This window comes from Fundulus heteroclitus, chromosome 24 (genome assembly GCF_011125445.2).
Source record: "Fundulus heteroclitus isolate FHET01 chromosome 24, MU-UCD_Fhet_4.1, whole genome shotgun sequence".
NCBI classification, from domain to species: Eukaryota; Metazoa; Chordata; class Actinopteri; order Cyprinodontiformes; family Fundulidae; genus Fundulus; species Fundulus heteroclitus.
The window spans coordinates 27,947,402-27,968,999 of NC_046384.1; the positions used below are offsets into that span (position 1 = coordinate 27,947,402).

Sequence of the window (21,598 nt, forward strand, 5' to 3'; positions counted from 1 at the left end):
CAGCATTTCTGGAGATGAGGGACAATCAGAATAAATGGCATTTTCGTCAGAAATCTGGAAACAACCGTTTAGTTTTTTGAGAAGGTGCAGTATTGAGTGTAAATGTTGTGAATGGAGTTTAAACAAGTGATTCTCATCATATTAGGCAGTATTGGTATGTAGAAACGATCACGGGAGAACAGTTGTGTTTTATCCCACTAACTGAACAATAACATGTTGATGCTTCTCTTTCACTTTTCAACAAAAGTAAAACATGTCTACTTGTAAAAATTAAATCCAAAAAACACTGTGAACACTAATAATTTGATTTGGAGATGTGTTTTCTTTATGTATTTTACCTTTGCAATGTGATTTGTAATTTTATAGTACTTTTATATGGGTCTTAAATTTGTAACTTTGAATTCGCACAAGCAAATTAAAGTTTTTAACTTGTTCTTGTCATGATTTGTCTTGGATGAACCCAGAACACAGCACACACACAGAGCTAGTTTCCAGAGTTTATTGAAGCAGCAAGAAGTGGATGATGAAAGCCAGAGTCATTTACCAGATGGAGGTTGCAGGGGTACAGGAACTGGCAGACGGGAACAGGAACAGGACACAAGCAAGAACAGGACAGTCATGATGTTCAGAGGACTGGAGACGAACCGGTCCCTATGGACAAACTGAGGTGAGTTCTTATAGAGACGTGAGCAGGTGGAATGAGTCCAAGGTTGATTGCAGCCTGACAGGTGTTCCCAATCAGGGCTGCACTGGGGAAGGAGCAAGAACTGTTCAGAATGCAGCCTTCAGACTGCATCATGACATTAACCCCCCCCCCCCACCTCGAGGTCGGCCTCCAGACGACCAATAGCCTCCTTGCCTGGGCGGCTGGAGGGGGGTATCCGGATGGGGGGCAAAACCTAAACGAAAGCTGCAACCCATCGGGCGCAGGAACCTCACAGGCGCAGAAACTCAGGAGCGCAGGATCCCTTGTCGGCGCAGAAACCAAGTGGAAGCGGGGAAGGCGTCGGAACCCATGAGCGCAGGACCCTCTGTAAGCGCAGAACCCTTGAGAGTGCCGGAACCTTTGAGAGCGCCCGAACCAGAGGCGGGCGTCACAACAGCGACCCTGGGGAGACGAACCAGAGGCGGGGCGTCACAACAGCGACCCAGGCGAGACGAACCAGAGGCGGGGCATCGCGAACAGCGATCCCGGCGAGACGAACCAGAAGCGAGGCGTCGCAGAACAGCGACCAAGGTGACAGGAATCCAGTTCTGCCAGCTCCTGTATCAAGCTCTGTGTGTGACTGAGTTCATCCTTTGCGCGGTTCGTTCTGTCATGATTTGTCTTCGATGAACCCAGAACACAGCACACACACACACACACAGAGCTGGTTTCCAGAGTTTATTGAAGCAGCAAGAAGTGGATGATGAAAGCCAGAGTCATTTTACCAGACGGAGGTTGCAGGGGTACAGGAACTGGCAGATAGGACCAGGACACGAGCAAGAACAGGACAGTCATGATGTTCAGAGGACTGGAGACGAACCGGTCCCTATGGACAAACTGAGGTGAGTTCTTATAGAGACGTGAGCAGGTGGAATGAGTCCAAGGTTGATTGCAGCCTGACAGGTGTTCCCAATCAGGGCTGCACTGGGGAAGGAGCAAGAACTGTTCAGAATGCAGCCTTCAGGCTGCATCATGACAGTTCTCCTGGATCAAAAGCCTGACCAGGGATGGGGGCTGCAAATTAGCATTCTTCTAAAAGCTCAATGTACGCTGCATCAGTTACCCATCGGTAACAATGTTTTAGTTGTACTGTCTCTGTTAAAGTAAATTAAATTAAATTAAATGACTTTTCCAGTGGCCCGTAGTTCATCTCATTTATTAGATGATTTTATTTCAATCTGCTTTGAAATTATGGTATTAAATAGATTCCCCCTGGCTAGTACAACACATCTGGAACCATTTTTCAAAGTTCACGTGTCTGGAATCCTGACTGACTTTTCAAATTCAAATTATGATCTTTTAGGGTATTTAAGTAGAAGTAACAAGGCCAAGATGAAACTTACATGATGTAGGTGACAACTCCAACGGTCCAAATATCAGCAGGAGGACCAACAACTTCACCCTTTACCATCTCAGGAGCTTATCAGAAAGAAGACATTTCATAATCAAATATTATTGGCTTTTATTTTAAAGTGTGAAGCAGATGTTCTAAAATGTATCCTTACCCATGTACTCCAGTGTTCCTGTTTCTGTGCCCCGGGGTTCCAGGTTAAGAGGGTTAAAACTCTGAGCACTGCCAAAGTCTACTAACTTAATGACATTTAGGTTGGTCACTAAGATGTTTTCGGGCTTGAGGTCTAAGTGGAGGACTCTGCAATTATGGAGGTACTCCACAGCCTGGAGAATCTGAACCAGGTAGCCAACCACATCATCCTCGGAGTACCGAAACCTGAAGTAACCACAAAATGAACATTTCAAAAGGTGCCAGAGTCTATGCATTTCAGTTTGATATATCTTGTTTTCTACCTGTCAGTGAGGCTGTACAGCAGCTCTTTGCCAGTGCAGTACTCAGCCACCAGCACAAGGTAGCGAGGTGTGACGTAGGCCTCATGGAGAGCCATAACCTTCTCATTATGAAGCGACTTCAGGATCTCGTACTCCTTAAGCACTACCTGCTTGTTCTCCTGGGTGTACGGAATGATTTTGGCCATGTAGCTTTTCCCTGTTGCGTTCTCCCTGCACTCACGGATCACCCCAAACCGACCTCTGAATGAGGGAAACAGAGTAGTTTTTGTTACAAAACCTACAAATGTGAATTTATCTTTATCTACATTTATCTAAATTAGAACCCCCTAAGACAACCTGTGTGTTTTCTAACATTGGAACACAAATTTTCATAACCTTCTACCAACTATGAATGAGGGTGGTAAAAGAGATATGGTTTATTGTAGAACTTTTTCCCCAAGATAAATAAAAAAAATATTTGGAATTTGCTTATTAAAGAACTGAATATTTCTTGGGATGTCCTAATTTTTTCAAATTGACTGCAGTAAAATGCAGTAAATTAGTCCTTTCTCTGTCTAACCTGGCCTTCTCATCTAGGAAGGTGTATGGTTTCTGTGGAACTCCTTGTCGCAGGGCAGTAGACGGCGTGATGCTTCCAGATGGAGTGCCTCTGGTTGGGGTGCTGGCCCCATCGGCGATGGGGCTCAGGCTGGAGGTCTGAAGCACTTGAGGGGAAAAAGACACTGGAGTGGGAACCACGTGTGCGGTGGCAGCAGTCGTGGGGATGTAGGTGGGCACTGATGCAATTAAAGATTTCGTAGGGGTGGAAGGTGGGGTTACAAGAGGAGGTGGGGATATGATTGGGGTCTGGGTCATAGGGGTCACCACATTTATTGGACTCTGGGGCTTCAGTGAAACAAAAGATGGCGAGGCTTTGACTGTTGCAGAGGATGGCAGAGTGCTGCATTCTTTTTCCTCAGGAGTGGTGCTTGCAGACAGTAATGGAGGACTTGTTGGAAGGTTAGAGGTCAGAGAAGAGGGAGGAGCGGAGGAAGTTGAAGTGGAGGTGATTCTGACTTCAGGGGGGGGTTTGGGCTGAGAGTTTGTTAGCACTAGTTCTGGAGGAGCTGGGACTGTTTTTACAATGGCGACTGCAGGTGAAGCCCCTCCTCCTGTACAACAGATAGAAAACATTGATCATTGTGAAATATTGGCCTTATATTTCATGATATGCAAACAATATCTGGATTTCTCATAGTTATTCTCATTTAGTTTGTTGTCAGTGATTTGCTCTTCCGGCTTCCTATCGTTTGTCTGTTTTTGATTTATTGGCTTTATTGCATTTAGCTGTAGGTCATCCAGCTTCAACATTAGGGTTAGCGTTTCTTTCAGTATAGCACAATATTTTTGTAATTAACCATTTACAATTAACTACTTAACATTTGTTTCTTTGAAACAAATCTAAAAAATATATGCTTTCCTATGACAAAGGACAGTAGTTTATAATGCAAGAAGAACGTTTGGATTTTAATTGCATTAAGTCAATTGTGTGATCAAACAAAAGCAACAAATGAAAAAAAGTACAAATTTATGACACAATAAATGTAACCTAAGACCTAGTATGACAATCTAGCTCATACAATTTGCCACCACATTCCTGACACATGATACATACTGTTAATCTGTTGTATTCTGTTTTTACATGGAGCACTGCACAATAGTTTGCTTAAATGTACATTGTGAACGTGCAGTTGAATGACAATAAAGTCTAAGTCATTCAACATTTATTAATGGTTGTTTTATGCTACAAATAGGTCCTTAGATCATTTATTGTCATGTTTAAACCATTTTATTTTATAGAGTTTAATATTTAAAGAAAACAAATACCACAATCATCTCCTTGCTTACTTCACAAACAGACAGACAGAAAGATAGATAGATATCCATCCATTCATTTTCCTACACGTTTATCCCTGTTGGGGTCACGAGGGGTGAAGGTGCCCATCTCCAGCTATCAATGGGCAACACAGAGACAGACAGGACAAACAAGCATTCGCACACATTCACACCTAAGGAGAATTTAGAGAGGCCAATTAACCTAACAGTCATGGTTTCTTATGGACTATGGGAGGAAGCCGGAGAACCTGTGCATGCACAGGGAGAACATGCAAATCCCATGCAGAAAGACCCAGGGTGGACTCGAACCCAGGACCTACTTGCTGCAAGGCAACAGTGCCACCCATTGCACAGCCCGATAGAGATATTTATTTATTTATTCTTTTAATTTTTTTATTGGTGGCTGAAGGGAAAATGTGCCGCAAACAGCTGAATGTGGCACAAAAGGCTGTAGTAAAAGAAAAATCCTGCAAGTACCAAACACAGCAGCAATGTAGAAAAACATCTGCAAACGCCCTAAAAAAATGGAAGTTGGCCCTACCACTAGGGGGAGTCAACCAACAGGGGAACAGGCCCTAAGTAAAGACATAATTGTGATGCCAAGAAAAAAGTTGTTGGGAAGAAAGAAAAGTTACGTTTTTGTTCGTGTCTTATTTAAACATTTTGGCCATAGTCTTTTACAGTATCATAGTACCTCAGCATATTTACATCAGTAATATTAGCGTGCTTGTCTTTTCTGAGTTGCCCCACTCTCCTAAGGGTCTGCCACATTTCAGTTCTTTTCAAACAAGTTTGCAGCTTTTTTTTTTTTAAGTTGCTGCTGTTTTAGCTACTTGCAGCACTTTTGATTTTGCTTATATTTTCTGTGATTGAAGTATTTTTTTCTTTTGCATTTGTTATGTTTTGAAATTGTCATTCATCCTGTTTTCTGTGATTGCAGCATTTCTAAACGTATTTATTTATAGCATTTGCTGTGTTTTTGAGTAAGCAGTAATTATGTGTCTGCTGTGCATTTGGCTATTTGTGGCACATTCAGTTGTTTGCTGTGTGCTTGCCCCTGTCAGCTGCTGGAGTTTTCTGACAGTTTTTCTATTCGTTATGTCTTTTCACAAAATATCCACATTTAAAATATTTTTATTTTCCATATTAGCATGTTAATCCACCTGTTGATTCCAGGCTGACTGGAGGAGAGCAATTGCTGTGAGGACCTTGTCCTGCCTTGTTGACACAGGAGACTCTAAACCTAATATTGCCCTCTGGAGGCAGGTCAGTGACATTGTAGTAGCAGTCAGCTATTCCAGTGGACACAGTTGCCCAAACAGAATCACCTGCAGAACAAGAAAATATTATGAACAATTTATAATGTCTCAGCAAACTGTTAGCTCTTGTGTAAAAGTTACACAAAAAAATAAATAAGCAAGTTTGGGCTTCCACGACATCCTGCAGGTATAGACCAGGGGTTCCCAAAGTGGAGGTCGGGACCACCCGGGAGGTCATGAGACAAATTTTGGGAGTCACAAGATGATTTGATGCTGATGTGCTAAAAATGTTTCTTACAAAAATATGACATAATATTTGTAATTTTCCAACTTTATTCTTGGAATATTATGATTTTATTTGGATGCCACTTCCAAAAGGGGTTCACCAATATCTGGCGCTGGGATTTTTTTGGGGTCACAGGCTGTAAAGTTTGGGAACTCCTGCTCTGGACAATGGATGGTTGGAAGTTCAAGCTTAAAAAACATCTTGATATGCAAGTCAATGCTTAGTTAAGCTTCTGGCACAGTCTGGTCTAGTAAAATTCTAAACTAGAATAAAAATGTTCAATACTGTCCAGACTTTTCAAGACTGAAATTTCCAGAGTTCTCACATGTTTCCCTATTTTGAAATATGACATACAAAAGTTGCAATGAAATTATAGAAGCTATTAAACACAGGGAGAGAAGAAGGAAGAAAGAAAGAAAGAAAGAAAGAAAGAAAGAAAGAAAGAAAGAAGGAAGGAAGGAAGGAAGGAAGGAAGGAAGGAAGGAAGGAAGGAAGGAAGGAAGGAAGGAAGGAAGGAAGGAAGGAAGGAAGGAAGGAAGGAAGGAAGGAAGGAAGGAAGGAAGGAAGGAAGGAAGGAAGGAAGGAAGGTTGAAAAGAAGACAACAGAAGATATGAAGAAAGATGTGGAAAAAATAAAGTTACCGGAAAGGAAAAAAAGAAGGCTACAAGGACTCCAAGAAGGAAGGAAGGATGGCAAAAAGGATTAAATGAAAGCAATGAGACACCTGAGGACATAATAAGGGAAGTAAGCGAGTACACAACTCGAAGGACATGAGAAAGGAAGGATATAAAGAAGGAAGTGAGGACACAAGAAAGGAAGGAGTGAAGGACCATAGGACGAAAAGGAAGTAAAGGAAGAAAGAGTGGAAGGAGGGACAAAAGGAAATACACAAGCATGAAACAAAGGAAGGGAAATATACAATGAAAAATATAAGAACATGAGGGAGGGAAGGAAGGACATGAAAAAACAAGGAGACAAGGAAGAAAGCACATAAGGACATGTTAGTTGTTAAATTTGGGTAACCTTTTGCTAAATGTTAAAGCTCATTTAATTAGACTGTGTGAAGTTCTTACTGGAACAACCGTCCCTGTGATTTAGATGTGTACCTACACTTAGCCAGCTCAAGACACTCACAGAATAACACATGCAATAAAACAAATAATGCTACCATAGTTAGGGTTCGGCCTGTAACTGGGGGAGAAGAAGGAAGGGGATGAGGAGATAAATGCGTGTAAATGCCTTTGTTCTGCCCCTTTTTGCCCTTGGAACACGTGTGGTTAAAGAAATATATTACAAAGAAAGGATGCAATATTTAGAAAATGACAATCAAATAAATGCCTTAAACTAAATTCCAGACTCTTCCACTCTACTAGGAACCTTGTTCCTAGGTAGAGTCTGTGTCCCCATATTTCTATCCAGCACATTATGAGATACTGATGATTCAGTGTGTAATGACAGAAAGCTCTGGTAAAATCTTTATCCACTTGAAAGCTGACTCATTGGGTGTCATTAAAAGGGTCTTTATGGATTGGGAAGCTTATTTCCCAGCAGCATCATTCGCATTCAGAGACTGTCAAATGTCGAAACCTCCTCCGGCTCTGAAATGATTCAGTGTTATTTATTTCCAACGTCAGACATGTAACTGACAGCAGCACAGGGCAAGGCAGTAAAAACACATTTTATGCAAGACACAGTGAGGAATTATCACAAGATGTTTTCTGACTCGCTCACCTTCGATTTTTCTTTCCAGTGAGTAGCTGCATGGAGATTTTGTTTCTGACGGCTTCCATAGAACCAAAGCTGTGTTGTTGTATGTCTGAGCTACTTCAGGGGTCCCAGGTCGCTTTGGGACAGCTTGAGCAACGAGACAAAAAAGTGATGGGGGGGGGGGGGGGGGGGTGGATGACAAATGAAGTTAGTATTTATTGGAAAAATGGAATGGGCATTTCTTAATTCTTACACGCTATTGTGCAAGAATATTGTTGAGGAAAACCAAATAATAATAATATTATCAGCTTTATTGTCATTGTAACATACATTCCAATGAAATTTATCCTCTGCATTTATTCCATCCCTCAGGGAGCAGTGGGCTGCCACTGTGCGACACCAGAGGAGCATTTGGGGGCCAAGGGTCTTGCTCAGGGACCCAGAGTGGCAGTCTGTGAGAGCTGAACCAGGAACTTTGCAACCTCTCAGGACACAAGTGCCCTGCTCTCTAACCACTAGACCACTACTCCCAGAAAAACGTTTCCATGCTTCAGCTTTATAAAAACTGTCATTACCTTTGTGCTTTTTTTTTTTACATTTGTAACTGACTTGATGTTACTCTCTCGTATTCCATAATCCCAACTATCAATTCAATTCAATTCAATTCAATTCAATTTATTTATATAGCGCCAAATCATGAAACATGTCATCTCAAGGCACTTTACAAAATCAAGTTCAATCATATTATACAGATTGGGTCAGATTATACAGATTGGTCAAAAATGTCCTATACAAGGACATTATCCTAAGTAATGCTGCTTTAATTTTTACAATTTCTGTTTTTACAGCTAGTGGTAAGTCTGCGGCTTCTTTGTTACTACATACTTCTCTTTTCTCACATAAAACAAACCAAAGAGCTAATAGTGGTGTTTTTTCTCTAATTTCTAAATGCATCTTCCCTTCTTTATGCTGGCTCATACTTCAGTGAAAGTGGCCAACGTTCTACTCAAGCAGTTTTACACAAATTACATTGATGAATCATCAAAGGACAGACTAATAAAAGATAAGCAAGTAAATGTCTACCATTCAGCAGTACTGTGTGATTATTATGTTTCTAGGGCTAACAAGTTATTTAACCTTGGCTGATCCATTACGAAGCTCCATATTAAGGTTAGACAGCAAGGCAATATTATTTGAGAAACACCATTTATAAATAAAGCAATTCAAAGTGCTTGGAAGGAAATTGAACTTAGAGAGATAAAGGAAAGTTATGAACCACAAAAGCGCAACAAATGGTTGTGAGTCTACATACATTTCAGAGTGGTTGAACCAACCAACTACAATATGATATAGTTTGCATACATTTAGCCTTCCTGGCAAACACAAAGGTTAGATGATTTTGTGAAGTTGGTTGCGCTGAGAAGTTCACATGGTCACCATGACAGGAGACAGCAATACAAGTATTGTTAGTGCACTTCAAGATAGCAATTGTGGATGATTTCCTGACAGCAAGTTTTGCTAGCATGTTGCTGCTGATACTACTGACTGCATCAGTTATGCGATTATGCTATTGGCTGTGCTCAAAATTGACCAAACGTTCAAGAGTGCCCTGCAGCGGCGTAAGGGCGCCACCGTTTTTATAATCAAATGCCAGAAGTTCACACGTGAAGTCTAACTAAACCGCCGCAAGTAGCTCCTGAAATGTTTATTGTTTTGATATGCCTGAGTGTAATTCATCTTGTTCATGAGGTGAATAAAATCAAAAACAAAACCAACAGAAAAAATAAAATCATTCCTGAAATCGCTGGAAGTCAGTTCCAACTGGACATGCTCTATCCGAATACCCTTACAGAGAAAGGACTCTTTAGCCAAAGAAAGACATTTTTATTAACTTTTATAGCAGTGTCTCAAAATATTTGTTTAATATAATAGCTTAAAATTATTGTAATTGGGAAAATGGGTAAATTTCTTGTCAGTATTGACGACCCTTACATGTACCTAAGTTCTGCCAGACTTTTTGCTAGTACAATTAAAATTTCTATTACAAATGGTTATTCTCTAGGATGGGGAAAACCAGGAATATTAGATACAACACAGGGTGCTTTTAAATCTGCTGATGGGATGCCCTTCTGTTAAAACTAAGCTCTTGCCTCTTAGATAAAATTTCTTCTGAATTAATCTTCCCCACTAAACAAATCACCATATAAATATTGACCTTGTTAACTCACATACAAACTGAAGACTGCTATTACTACATACTTGTTGAGTCAACATGTATTGATAGCCTTGTTATAAAGCATCAACTTGTGGTAATCAGGTCACAACCAATCTGTTTAATCATACATGCTAAATATAGTTGAACAAAAACAGTGTATTTTGGTCTGTTAGATTATTTTTGTGGCTTTAAAATGCCAGCAATATGATTTGCTTTTTTAAAATTGAGGGCAGCCAAGCACTGCTGCACTCATCACATGGTTTGTTGTTCAGATATGGGGCACACCAGATAATTTCAATCATCATCATTACAACAGAAAAAACATCATTTGTACTAATGAGGTGGAGCATTTTCAAAAAGTAAAACCCCATTAAGCTGACTTCACGTAACGTTAATCTGCTGGTACAGATGTTTCTTTCAGCTGTATTAGTATGCATACAAATATTTTTGCACTTAAAATTCAATGATGTAAAATGTTTCATAATGACAATGATTGTATGTCTTTGAAATGTAAATGAGCGACGGCTCCTCTGTTGAAGAAAGCTCAGCATGTTGTTATTTGCAAACTCATGCATACATTTTACAATTCCCAAATTTCCAACATAAGATAACCACACAAAGTATTTCTATGGCTGTGGGAAAACAAAAAGCACTTACAAGCTACAGAAAGTGTGCAGGAAGTTGTGATAGTAGCAATTGGGTTGGTAGCGACACATTCGTACACCCCAGCGTCTCTGTGACTGCACTTATGAATTGTAAGGAGCTGCCTGCCATCTGGATGGGAGATCCGCACAATCCTGCTGTCTGTCACCTCTAACAGTTTCCGATCTGGAATGCAGGAAAAAAGAAATCAATTTCAGTGTATAAGTGTGTTTGTGTTGTACAAATTGGTTACTTCTGGAATTTAAGTTACCTTTCATCCATGTGATTTCAGGGTGTGGGCTGGCAGCTGGAAGGCAAGTCAGAGTCACAGCTTCCCCCTCTAATAGGATGTGGTCTTTCAGTTTAATGTGGAACACTGGAGCAAAATCGGAGGCAGAGCGGATGAACTGATGGCCTTTTGTCAGACCGTCTTTGGGTGCAATTGAAGGTAAGTCAGATTGGGAGGGAGTTTTCTCTTTCCTGCCCCTGGTCAAGCCCCACCTGTCCCACCGTGATCGTCTATCACTCTCTGAAGCCTTATCGGAATGAATGCTGGAGGTAGACTCAACTGATTCCTCTGATGCAGTGGCACCGGTTTGTTTTGCCAATTGATTTTCAGGAATACCCATTCCTTTCAGTCCACGGCCTTCAGAGTGGGAATGCCGATGGCGGCCAAACAGGGGTGTGCTCCGAACCTCACTGTCTAGTTTTCTCTCTTCTGATTGACTACGGATTTTTGAAGATATTCCTGCAACTTTATTCTCAAACTTATGACGTACTGTTAGAACAGGGGATTCAGAGACCTTATTCAGATCCTTTTGCACTAGGTCTTTTTGACTCCCCCCAGCCTGTTTAGCTTTCCTCTCCTCTGACTGACTCCTTATTTTTGCAGAGATTCCTGCGACTTTAGACTCAAATTTCCGTCTCATGGCAGAAACTGATGACTCCTCAGTTTTTCTTGATTCTCTCTCCTCAGACTGAATCCTTGCTCTACCAGCATTCAGATCCTTTGTATCCAGAGACTTACTGCGACCCATAGCCCATGAAACCCTCTTGTTTACAGCAGTTTCCTGAATATTTGATTGTTTTTCCTCTTTTTTCTCAGTAAATGTCGACCTCTTGCCTCTCAATGAAAACCTCCCTATCCGACCAAGGCTTGTTTCCTGATCTACTTCTCTTAAATCTTGAACAGATTTGGATTTCTCCTGAAGTCCCTTGGATACTATTTCAAGTGGTGCTCCTCCCTGCCCTGGCCTGTAAATATCCTCACCCCCTTCAACAGTCTTGCGGCTCAACACTGGGGATTTCTCATTGGATTTGTTTCTGGCCAGTTTACGGAGGCCACGGGTGAGGGATGACTCCCTCTTCTTAAATTTGGCCTCAAAGACCTCCTCTGAATCAATGTCTTTTATGTCTGTTCTGAGAACAGGTTGGCGAGGGATTATAGTAAGATCAGGGTTTGAAGATGAGGGAAGGGAAACAGGGGGTCGGTCTCCTATTGCTACTTTGGCAAATACCGCTGGGTGTTCGGGTACTAAAGATGTATCTGAGAAATTTGAGTTATTTAATTTGTGCAAAGCAGTAAGGGGTTTAGATTGGGCTTTGGCTGATGTTTGAGATGGTACAGCAACTCCAGCCTTTTCATTTATATTGTCTTCTCTCCCCTCCTCTTCTATAACAATTTTAGGAGTAATATCAGAGGCAGATTTTGTTTCAGACTCTGCTTTGGTCCTTTTTTCTCCTGCTTTCTCTACATCTGAATGTTCTTTCACATTGTGACTTTTTTGCAGTTGGTCCATTTTGTCTGCTACTTGGAGAACAATGGAAGCTCTGTCTCTGGGCGAGGTTGATGCAGACTCCAGTGTTGCTTGTTCAGTCAGTGAAGACATTGAATCTGTCTCTTGAAGTTTGTTCTCTTCTGTGCTAGCACTGGAAGCAGATGGGATCTCTAAGGGGGCTCCAAATCTACGGTGCAGGGGCATGGGCTCCGAATCACCCTGGGACATGGAGACACTTTTACGATAAACCTTGGTCTTTGGTGTCTCCTTTTCTGTACTTTCAATAGATGCTGCTCTGTTAAGGGTTGATGGCCCTGCTCTGAATCTTCTCAAACCTTTCCCAAGAGACCCTGTCTGTCTTTCCTCATCTATGCCAAGGGTTTCAAACAATGGCCCCCGTAAGCCACTCAATTTTTTATCAATGCTTCCTCCCCTGAGCAGCCGTTGCCTCATTAGCTCTAGCTTTAAAGCATAATCCTCCTGACTTAATTTCGTAGTACCTGGGCTAGGGCTCCGATTGGGTAGTTCCATAGAAACAGCCTTTTTCAGGCTCTTGTTACCTGCCTCTCGGCCCTCATTTGCATTTCCTTCCTCAGGATCAATTTGGAGAAGCAGAGCTGAATCTGCAGAGCTGCCTCTCCTCATAGTAGCCCTCCTGGCTCTTGTCTGTAATTCATTAGACTCCACACTTGATCCTTCCTTAAGGTCTTCTTGTTTAGCCTTTCCCATTCTCTCCCCATTTTGAGTTTCCACTTTGTCTTTAATGGTTTTATTCCCCTCTGATGTAGAACCATCTAAATCCATATTTCCTTTTTTCCAAGTTCCGTTAATATTAGCAGTTGGCAATCTGACATCCTCATCCCCTGGGATCTCATTAAGAGAGACCCTGGACCCAGAGAAGACCATGGACAGAGGCATCGGAATAAATGGAAGCTCGTCCACGTCTGCATCTGAATCAGACGAGGAAGAAGGAGGTGGGGAGCCTTCTTTCAAATGATGAGCAATGGCAATTGAAACATGGCTGGAGGAGTCATTCAGGAGCTCTGGGATAGACCTCATTACCATCTTGGATTTATAGCTGATAAGGGAACGCTGAAAATAACCAACACAAAAAATCTGGCATCATTTGATATCCTGTTTTCATATGTAAAGTGGTAAAAACATAACAGACACTCAAATAAAACTGAAATAAAAATTGCAAAAAGTAAATATGTTTGTGTGTCAATTATTTATTTGTTAGTTGTAACATTGCTTCTTGGCAATAAATCTTATGTATTATTGGTACATTTATAGGTTGAGTAGCAGGGGTGAGTATGTGGGTTGCATCCATGAAAAGCTACATCTTCTCCACCAATGCCAAACAGCTGGCCAAAAGCACTTCAAATATAGTAGCACTCCTAACTTTGTTGTGATTATTCTGGTCAGAATGGTCTTACCTGCCAGCGCCTTCTAGAAATAACCTGTTTTAGCAAAGTTGTGCTGATGCTCTTATTTGTAGGTGACTGCAAGGCAAACAGAGAAGTTGTCTTTGACTTTGGTGAAGATATAAATAAGTCTAATAAAGAGAGCAATTTTAATCATGCATTACTTTTCTTAAATAATGGCTCACCTTGAACCAAGGATGACGAAGGCACTCTATGGCATTTGGCCTCCTGGGAGAGAGGAGATAAAGTATTAAGAAAGCAGTAGGCTATACATATGTGCAAAAGTGTTTATATTTTATGGAATACTTCCACATTTGATCATGTTACAAATCATATTGTAATTTATTTGCATCAGCAATTTTGTGTTGATCAGCCAACATATATATATATATATATATATATATATATATATATATATATATATATATATATATATATATATATATATATGGCATTAGAAAATGGATGGATGGAGGATTTGTGGATACATATACCTGAGTGTTATCAGCATAACAGTGGAAATTAATCCCATGATGTCTGATAATTTTACCAATCGGAAGTGTGTGTATATATATATATATATATATATATATATATATATATATATATATATATATATATAGAGAGAGAGAGAGAGAGAGAGAGAGAGAGAGAGAGAGAGAGAGAGAGAGAGAGAGAGAGAGAGAGAGAGAGAGAGAATTGGCCCAAGGACTGAACCCTGTGGTACTCCACAATTTATCTTGGAATTTGAACAAGGTTTATTAACATGAAGAAACTGGAATCTGTTAGCCAGATAAGATTTAAATCAGCCTAGTGCTTTTCCCTTAATCCCTACAGTATGCTCAAGTCTTTCTAGAATATTGTGATCAACTGTATCAAATGCAGCACTGAGATCTAACAGGACAAGTACAGACACAAGTCAATTATCTGAGGCCATGAGAATATCATTAGTGACCTTCACCATAGCTGTTTCAGTGCTATGATGAGCTCTGACGCCTGACTGAAACTCTTCAAATAGGTCAGTATGTTAATATTTAAGTAAATATTAACATACTTGATTAGCAACTACTTTCTCAAGAATTTTAGATAGGAAATGACAATTAGAAATAGAAATCTGGATCAAGAGATGGTCAATTTTATTTTTGAAGAATCTCATAGTCATTACTGCTGAGAGCTGAGGAAATGGAAGGATCAACAGAGCTATGACTCTGTAAGTTTGGCAACTGTACTAAAGAGAAACCTAGGATTATTTTTATTCCCCTCTATTAATGATGAAAACTCTGCTGCTTTAACTCTGTTAAGGTTCTTTTTATACAACAGTAGACTGTTTTTCCAGATTAGGTAGGATTGCTCTTAATGTGTAGAGCGATCTTTTTTCTCCAATTTCCTAACATTGTCTTTGAAAGAACACAGCTCTACATTAAGGAGGGAGACCAAGGAGACAACTTCCTGTGAATAATCACCTTCTTTTTCAAGGGGGCTACTTTGTCTAATGCAAAATGCAACAAGGAAGTGACACCGACAATAAAAGGCGTCAATTTGTGAACAGAAAGAAACAGCATTCCTGCCATCTGCTAGACATTTCTGTGATATTGAGGAAATTAAAAGGGGGCAGACTCTTTAAAGTTTGATACAACATTATCTGATAAAGATCTACTATAATGAAACTTTCTTTTGGTGGTGGAGAACTTAGTTAAATTGAATTCAAAGGTTATTAAAAATGGTCAGATAAGACAGGGTTGTGAGGAAATAACGTTAATTCTTCACAATCAATGCCAAGGTCCAAAGTATGAAAGCAAGAGTACGTCGGTTTATGCACATTTTGAGCAAAACCAAATAATCTAGGATAGTTTTAAAGGCTACATCAAGGTTATCAAATTCAGTGTCAACATTAACGTTAATATCATGATTTGAGTTTTTGTGATGGTTTGATCTCTTTTGGATTGTTTTTTGTTTCGACTCTGACCCTCCGTCCAGTACCTCCCTCCACCTACCCGGTCTGGGTTGTTTCTTGTTTTGGACTCGTTTTTAAGGGCGACTGAATCCGCCCTTGAGGGAGGGGTTCTATCATGATTTGAGTTTTTGTGATGGTTTGATCTTGTTGTTTTATGTTATCAGTCAGGGTTCTGTAAGCTTTTAGTTCAGTTTGGTTTACCTGCCAGGCCACTTACCTGTCTTCGTTTGTTTTGTGCCATAGTGTGGGCTCTGGGGTTATTTGGTATTTTGATTCTGTGTATGTTATCAGTTTTATTTGCTATCTGCCATGTTTTCCCAGGTTTTTCTGCTATAGTTACCGGTGAGTCTGATCCAGTGTCTTGTTACCTGTCGATTCTATCCTGTCTTATGTCCAGCATTTCTGAGCCATTCTGTTTCTTGTATACCTGACCCGATTCTGTTCATGACTAGTAGAGCTTGGTTTGCTCCTAGTTCCTCTGATAAGTTTATTTGTTGCTGTCCTCGGATCTGTTTGTAGGACACTGTTTTTGAATTCTGCTTTGGACACTCTTCATTATCTGTTTTTTTTTTTCACATTTTTGACTCTGGACTGGTTTTTGGATTAAGTTTCTTTTTTTCCCCTTTGTTGAAATCTGACTGCCTCACCTGTTCTGGTTCCTGTCCTATCAGCAGTAACAAAATCAATATATTTTATTAGCATTCCGTTTGTCTGGGTGAATACTGGGTCCTCAAGCCTCAGAATCATTACAGTTAAAGCCCCCCGCCATAACAACCTTGTCAATGTTTAACACTAAATCAGATAATTCAGTGAACCGATCTAAAAGCTGAGAGGAAGGGCCTGGTGGACAATACAAAACAAACAGAAGGGGTTTTATTGCTTTGCAGTTTGGACAAGGGTAATTAAGGGTTAAATGTTCAAAATAATTGTTGTTATTAATTGGCCTGGTACTAATTAATAAATCAGACTGAAAGACAGTTGCTACTCCTTATCCTCTTCCCGTATTTCTGGGAATGTGGAAATTTAAATAATTAGAGGGGGTTGACTCGTTTATACTAATGCACTGTAGTATAAATGAGATCAATTCATTAACTAACAATCTTTGGAGGGAGAGCCCTTATATTTAATAAACCACATTTAATAGTTTTATTTTTGATTCAAGTTGAATCGTATTGATTTTTATGATATTTTAGTGGTTTGCTCATTTTAGATCAGTTTTTATTCTGTTTAGTTTTGGCTGTGGGAAAGACACTGTCTCAATCGAGTAATGGGTGGGTAACTAAAAAAAAACAGTCACAGCCCCACCACCCCTGAAGACTTCACAGACGAGCTACAATCATAATGAGACACAGGTGGACTATGTTTACCTATCAGCTCAATCTGAAGGCAATTGGCTTTACTGGATTTTATAAAGGGGTATCCAAAGGGGGGGGGGCTGAATATAAATGCACATCACACTTTTTCGATTTAAAAAAATGTTAAATGCACTGTAGGGCTTCAAATTCTCTGACTGGCTATAATTGGAGCTACAAGATGCTCACAGGCTGTCCACCACCAGAAGCTTGATGACAAATCCCTTTGCCTCTTTGCAGAGGTCCGAAAACATGCCTTCCTCGAACGCTACGTTGTAGTTCCGGATGTTCAGCGCAGTGGCTCTGTCATTCTCCCCAGCAAATGGAGACACCCCAGTAAGACTAGAATGAGAACACATTATGGATGTTTTCTGATGAATTTGACAAATTCTAGGACAGAATATCTGACTAAACGCTCTGCAACCTACCAGAGATAAGTGATGACTCCAACAGGCCTGTGGAGAATAGAAAGCAGATTACAACATGCTAATCTGAGGTTTCTAACAGAATGAGAAGTCACTTATTCGGCCTCAGAGACAGGTGGCTTACCATATGTCTGTGGCTGTGGAAATTGGAGTTTGGTTAACAATCTCTGGAGCAACATATTCCGGTGTGCCATATTTGCAGTAATACTCCTCTGAAGTCTCCAATTTTATGCTGTTTCCAAAGTCACAAATGCGGATGTGATCACTTCCTGCGCTTGCCATTAAAATGTTTTCAGGCTAAAGGGGATAAACGTAGAAGTAAAAAAAAAGTGATTTACCCCTAACTGAATAAACAATGATTAAGCTGAATTGGAATGCAATGATACCTTTATATCAAGGTGAGCTATACTCCTTTCATGAAGATATCGAAGTCCCTCCAAAATCTGTTGGACAAAGCTGCGAATCTGCATATTGAAAGATAAAAAAAGGATCTACTGTAAAGTTGTGTTACATAATATCACTGCAGTGCATCGAGCAGAGGAGCACAAACCAGCTTCTCCATGACCGTTGTTTTCTTGGCCATTCTCTCCAGCATTTCTTCCTGACATCTTCACACAACAGTTAAGGGAAAACCTGAGCTGAAAGTCGATTTTATAATTCAAGTGGTAGGTGGGCATGGGAGATGAATTACAAATGAGCAAAACTCCCACACATACTGGAAATCACTAATTCCACCCAGCAGTCCTGAGTCAGAGATGTGAAGCTGGGTAGCTTCATTCATGTCTCCTGGCAACTGCAGAATACATCAGCATTGATGGGTTTCAACTTTTAGAACATACTTTATTTTGGAGTGCAAAAAAAAAACAAAAACAATCTGAAGCATAACTGTGAGTAAAATGTTTCATTTTTGGAAATTACCATCATGTTACAGATCAGTGAAGGAAGGTTTAGTCATGGTGAAAGGATACAACTCTGTAATGAGCACCACTTTGTTCTTCTTCTCAAAAGCATCATGGAAATAAAGAATCTGGCTGTTGTCCAGCTCAGACAGCAGATCCATTTCTCTGAGGGCCAAGTCCTTCCTCTTTCCTCGGGCAGAGATGAATTTAGCAGCGAGGTCTATCTTTTCCGTTTTTAGCGTCACTCTCTTTACATAGGAGAAGGCCCCCCTGTTACAGTAGTCAAACAGGAATGGTATTGATAGTGTAAAAGTTTGACAAAGACAAGGAAAGTTTATTTTTATAGCACATTTCAGTAACAAGACAATTCAAACTGCTGTAGATTAATAATAATAATAATAATAATAATAATAATAATAATAATAATATCAATACATCTATTTAAAAAAAAGCCTATTTCAGAGCACTCAAGGACACTGTACAGAAAAAGCAGAACAATAAATATAAAACAACAAACAATAAAGGTTGCAATGAACTGGTAATCACACTGTTGAACAAATGGGTTTTGGGAGAGACTTCCATAGTTTGGAAATTGAAGAGAATCCAAGGGTGCAGGAAGGAGTAGCAATGTGAAGATCACAAAGGTAGGGGGAGCGAGGTTGGGGATGGCCTTGAATGTGTTCACAAGGATTTTTAATTCTATTCTGAATCTAACCGGGAGCCTGTGGAGCTGCTGTAAAACTGGGGTAATGAGATGAAATTAAAGGGTTTTGGTAAAAATCAGCGAAGCTAAATTCTGAACCACCTATAGTTTATGGACCAATTTTTGAGGAAGGCCAAAGAGAAGAGAGTTACAGTAATCAATATGGGAGGTGACAAGGCCATGGACAAGAATTGATGCATAGTGAGGGGAAAATAGGCAGAACGGGTGATGTTGATGTGAGAGGTAAAGGATAGAATGCTGTTGAGGATGACACCGAATCTCTTAGGCCTAAACTGTCAGCTTTGGATATTATAGATTTGACTCCCACGAGGGAGATCTCAGGTTTATCACTGTTTAGTTTAAGGATGTTGGAAGTGAACCAGGGGTTTGTTTTGGATAGGCAGGAGATGAGAGAAGAGGGAGGGAATGTAGAACTTGGTTTACATCAAAGATAGAGATGGGTGTCATCCGGATAACAGTGAAAATGGATGTTGATAGTCCAGAAGATATTGCCAATAGGAAGAAGGAAAAGTAGGGGTCCCAGGACAGAGCCCTGGGGCACGCCAGTTGTGACAGAGGATGCATGGGAACTAAAGGACTTAAGTTGAACAAACTGAGAAAAAAAAAAAACATAAGAAAAGTAAACATACAGAGGAAAGTACATTGCAGTGGAATAATAGCAACAAGTCAAGATAAGTTGGACTACAGGATGTTTCATTTTTAACTACAACAGTTTGAATTGAACATTAATATTCATAGGCAACTATAAACAAATAGGTTTTGTACTTTGATTTAAAGGATCTCAGTGTAAGGACTTTAGAACTGGGGTGATGTGCTTTACTTTCTTAGTCTTAGTGAAGACACGTGCAGCAGCGTTCTGGATCAACTGCAGCTGTCTGATCGATTTTTTTTAGGCAGACCCATTGAAAACCCCGTTGCAATAATCGATTAAACTAAAGATAAACACATGGATTAGTCTTTTGAGATTCTGATGAAACATTAGTCCTTTGATCCTGGAAATTGTCTTCAGGTGATAGAAGGCTAAGCATTTACTCAGTACTTGAATGGGTTCATAGTCACTGGGTGACATGGTGATGTAGAGCTGCGTGTCGTATACATAGTTATGGTAACTTATGTTGTTTTTATGTTTAAGCTAGAAGAGAGCATGTAGATATCGAGTAGGATGGGACCCAAGATGGACCCTTGGGTAACTGCACATGTGTTTTTTGTGTCTCTGATGTAAAGTTACCTAGTGACACAAAAATGGCCCTGTCCTTTAAGTACGATTCAAACCAGTCAAGTGCTGTTCATGATGAATAGACGGATGGATGGATGCATGTGCCACACACTAGGCAGGATCCGGGTTACTGGCCTAAAGACACATTACACACACTGAGATAGATTACTGTCATGGTTTAAAGCCTGTCTGATAAGATGCCAGAGAAAGCCCCGGAGTGAGTACAGTTTAATATGACTGAAGGGGCCAGTTGCTCAAAGCTGGCTCCGCTGTAACCTGTTTCTCTCTGTCAGTTTGGAAATTCATTGCTTGATAACTAAACAAGTGACTCTTACTACTGTTATTGGGTAATGCTCCTTTAAAGTAAGGTTGGCAAGCTTTGTATATGGTCACTGGTGTGTAAAGCAGGAGAGGGCCGGCTAGCTAACAGCCAATGAAAACTGCTACTGGATTTAGTGGGTATTTGTTTCATATTTTGTTTTCCACCCTGTGTCCATTTCCTAAAAATCAGTTTTGCCGATCTAATGGTTTAGCCCGCTCTGTGTTTAAATGTTCTTGTTAATCTTGACTAAAAGTAGAATTTGGTGCTCAATTTTTCAAAATATGTTTAGCTTAAAGTTTTTTGTAATTAACTGTCTTGAGCACAAGAAATAGCTGTCAACATTTGCATGTTCTCTCACTCTCTTTATATGTCAGATTCAAAGTCAAACTAACAATAAATACATTTTATCACCAAGGTTATCTTTAATAATAAATATATGACTTTAGTAGCAGCTAAATGGTTTTAATTAAGACAACTTAATATTTTCTGAAAAAACCTAGATCCCGTGGTTTGGTTTTCCCGTGGTTTGGTTTTCTTTCATAGCAGGGTTATAGGAAGCTTCCCAAGCGGTAAACCTCGGAAAAACACTGGTTGGTAAGAACCAACCAACCAACCAGCCAGCCAGCCAACCAACCAACCAAACAACCATGTTGATTACTTTACATCCTGAATCAACACGTTTGTACCTAGTTCTTCAAACAGCTTTTTGGCTTAGACAGCAATTGGGATTTAGGAAATACTAAGAGGCATAAAGTGGATGTTGACATGATATGTGATAGGGGTTTGTGATGCGGGCCATATAGGCATTAGAAAGGGCGATCAACAGATGCAACTTATCTATCAGAGACATCTTAAGCATGATTTCAAATGATTTTTTTTGCATGCATAGTCTGTGCAGAGTTGGTACATACTGATAAGAATAGGGAAAATGTTTTGTGTGCTTTGTGTGAGATTGCAATGCATTTTTTGCCTGCCCCTGATTTTAGACGATTTCCTGCATTTTGATA

At 40.1% G+C, this 21,598-nt stretch overlaps 1 protein-coding gene across 10 annotated transcripts in view; it reads right to left on the bottom strand.

Moving 5' to 3' along the window:
- spega (striated muscle enriched protein kinase a) overlaps positions 1 to 21,598 on the bottom strand; it is a 101,787-nt gene that overhangs the window by 6,474 nt on the left and 73,715 nt on the right. For all 10 annotated transcript variants that reach the window (XM_021314452.2, XM_036128201.1, XM_036128205.1 and 7 more), the window contains 16 exons: positions 18,399 to 18,599; positions 17,981 to 18,038; positions 17,817 to 17,894; positions 17,555 to 17,727; positions 17,434 to 17,460; positions 17,195 to 17,347; positions 13,885 to 13,927; positions 13,712 to 13,777; positions 10,769 to 13,367; positions 10,513 to 10,683; positions 7,665 to 7,787; positions 5,551 to 5,715; positions 3,072 to 3,663; positions 2,513 to 2,752; positions 2,212 to 2,435; positions 2,050 to 2,125 (listed from right to left, as the gene is read on the bottom strand). In XM_021314452.2, the coding sequence (XP_021170127.2) occupies positions 2,050 to 2,125; positions 2,212 to 2,435; positions 2,513 to 2,752; positions 3,072 to 3,663; positions 5,551 to 5,715; positions 7,665 to 7,787; positions 10,513 to 10,683; positions 10,769 to 13,367; positions 13,712 to 13,777; positions 13,885 to 13,927; positions 17,195 to 17,347; positions 17,434 to 17,460; positions 17,555 to 17,727; positions 17,817 to 17,894; positions 17,981 to 18,038; positions 18,399 to 18,599 (4,989 nt within the window). The remainder of the gene's footprint in view (positions 1 to 2,049; positions 2,126 to 2,211; positions 2,436 to 2,512; positions 2,753 to 3,071; positions 3,664 to 5,550; positions 5,716 to 7,664; positions 7,788 to 10,512; positions 10,684 to 10,768; positions 13,368 to 13,711; positions 13,778 to 13,884; positions 13,928 to 17,194; positions 17,348 to 17,433; positions 17,461 to 17,554; positions 17,728 to 17,816; positions 17,895 to 17,980; positions 18,039 to 18,398; positions 18,600 to 21,598) is intronic.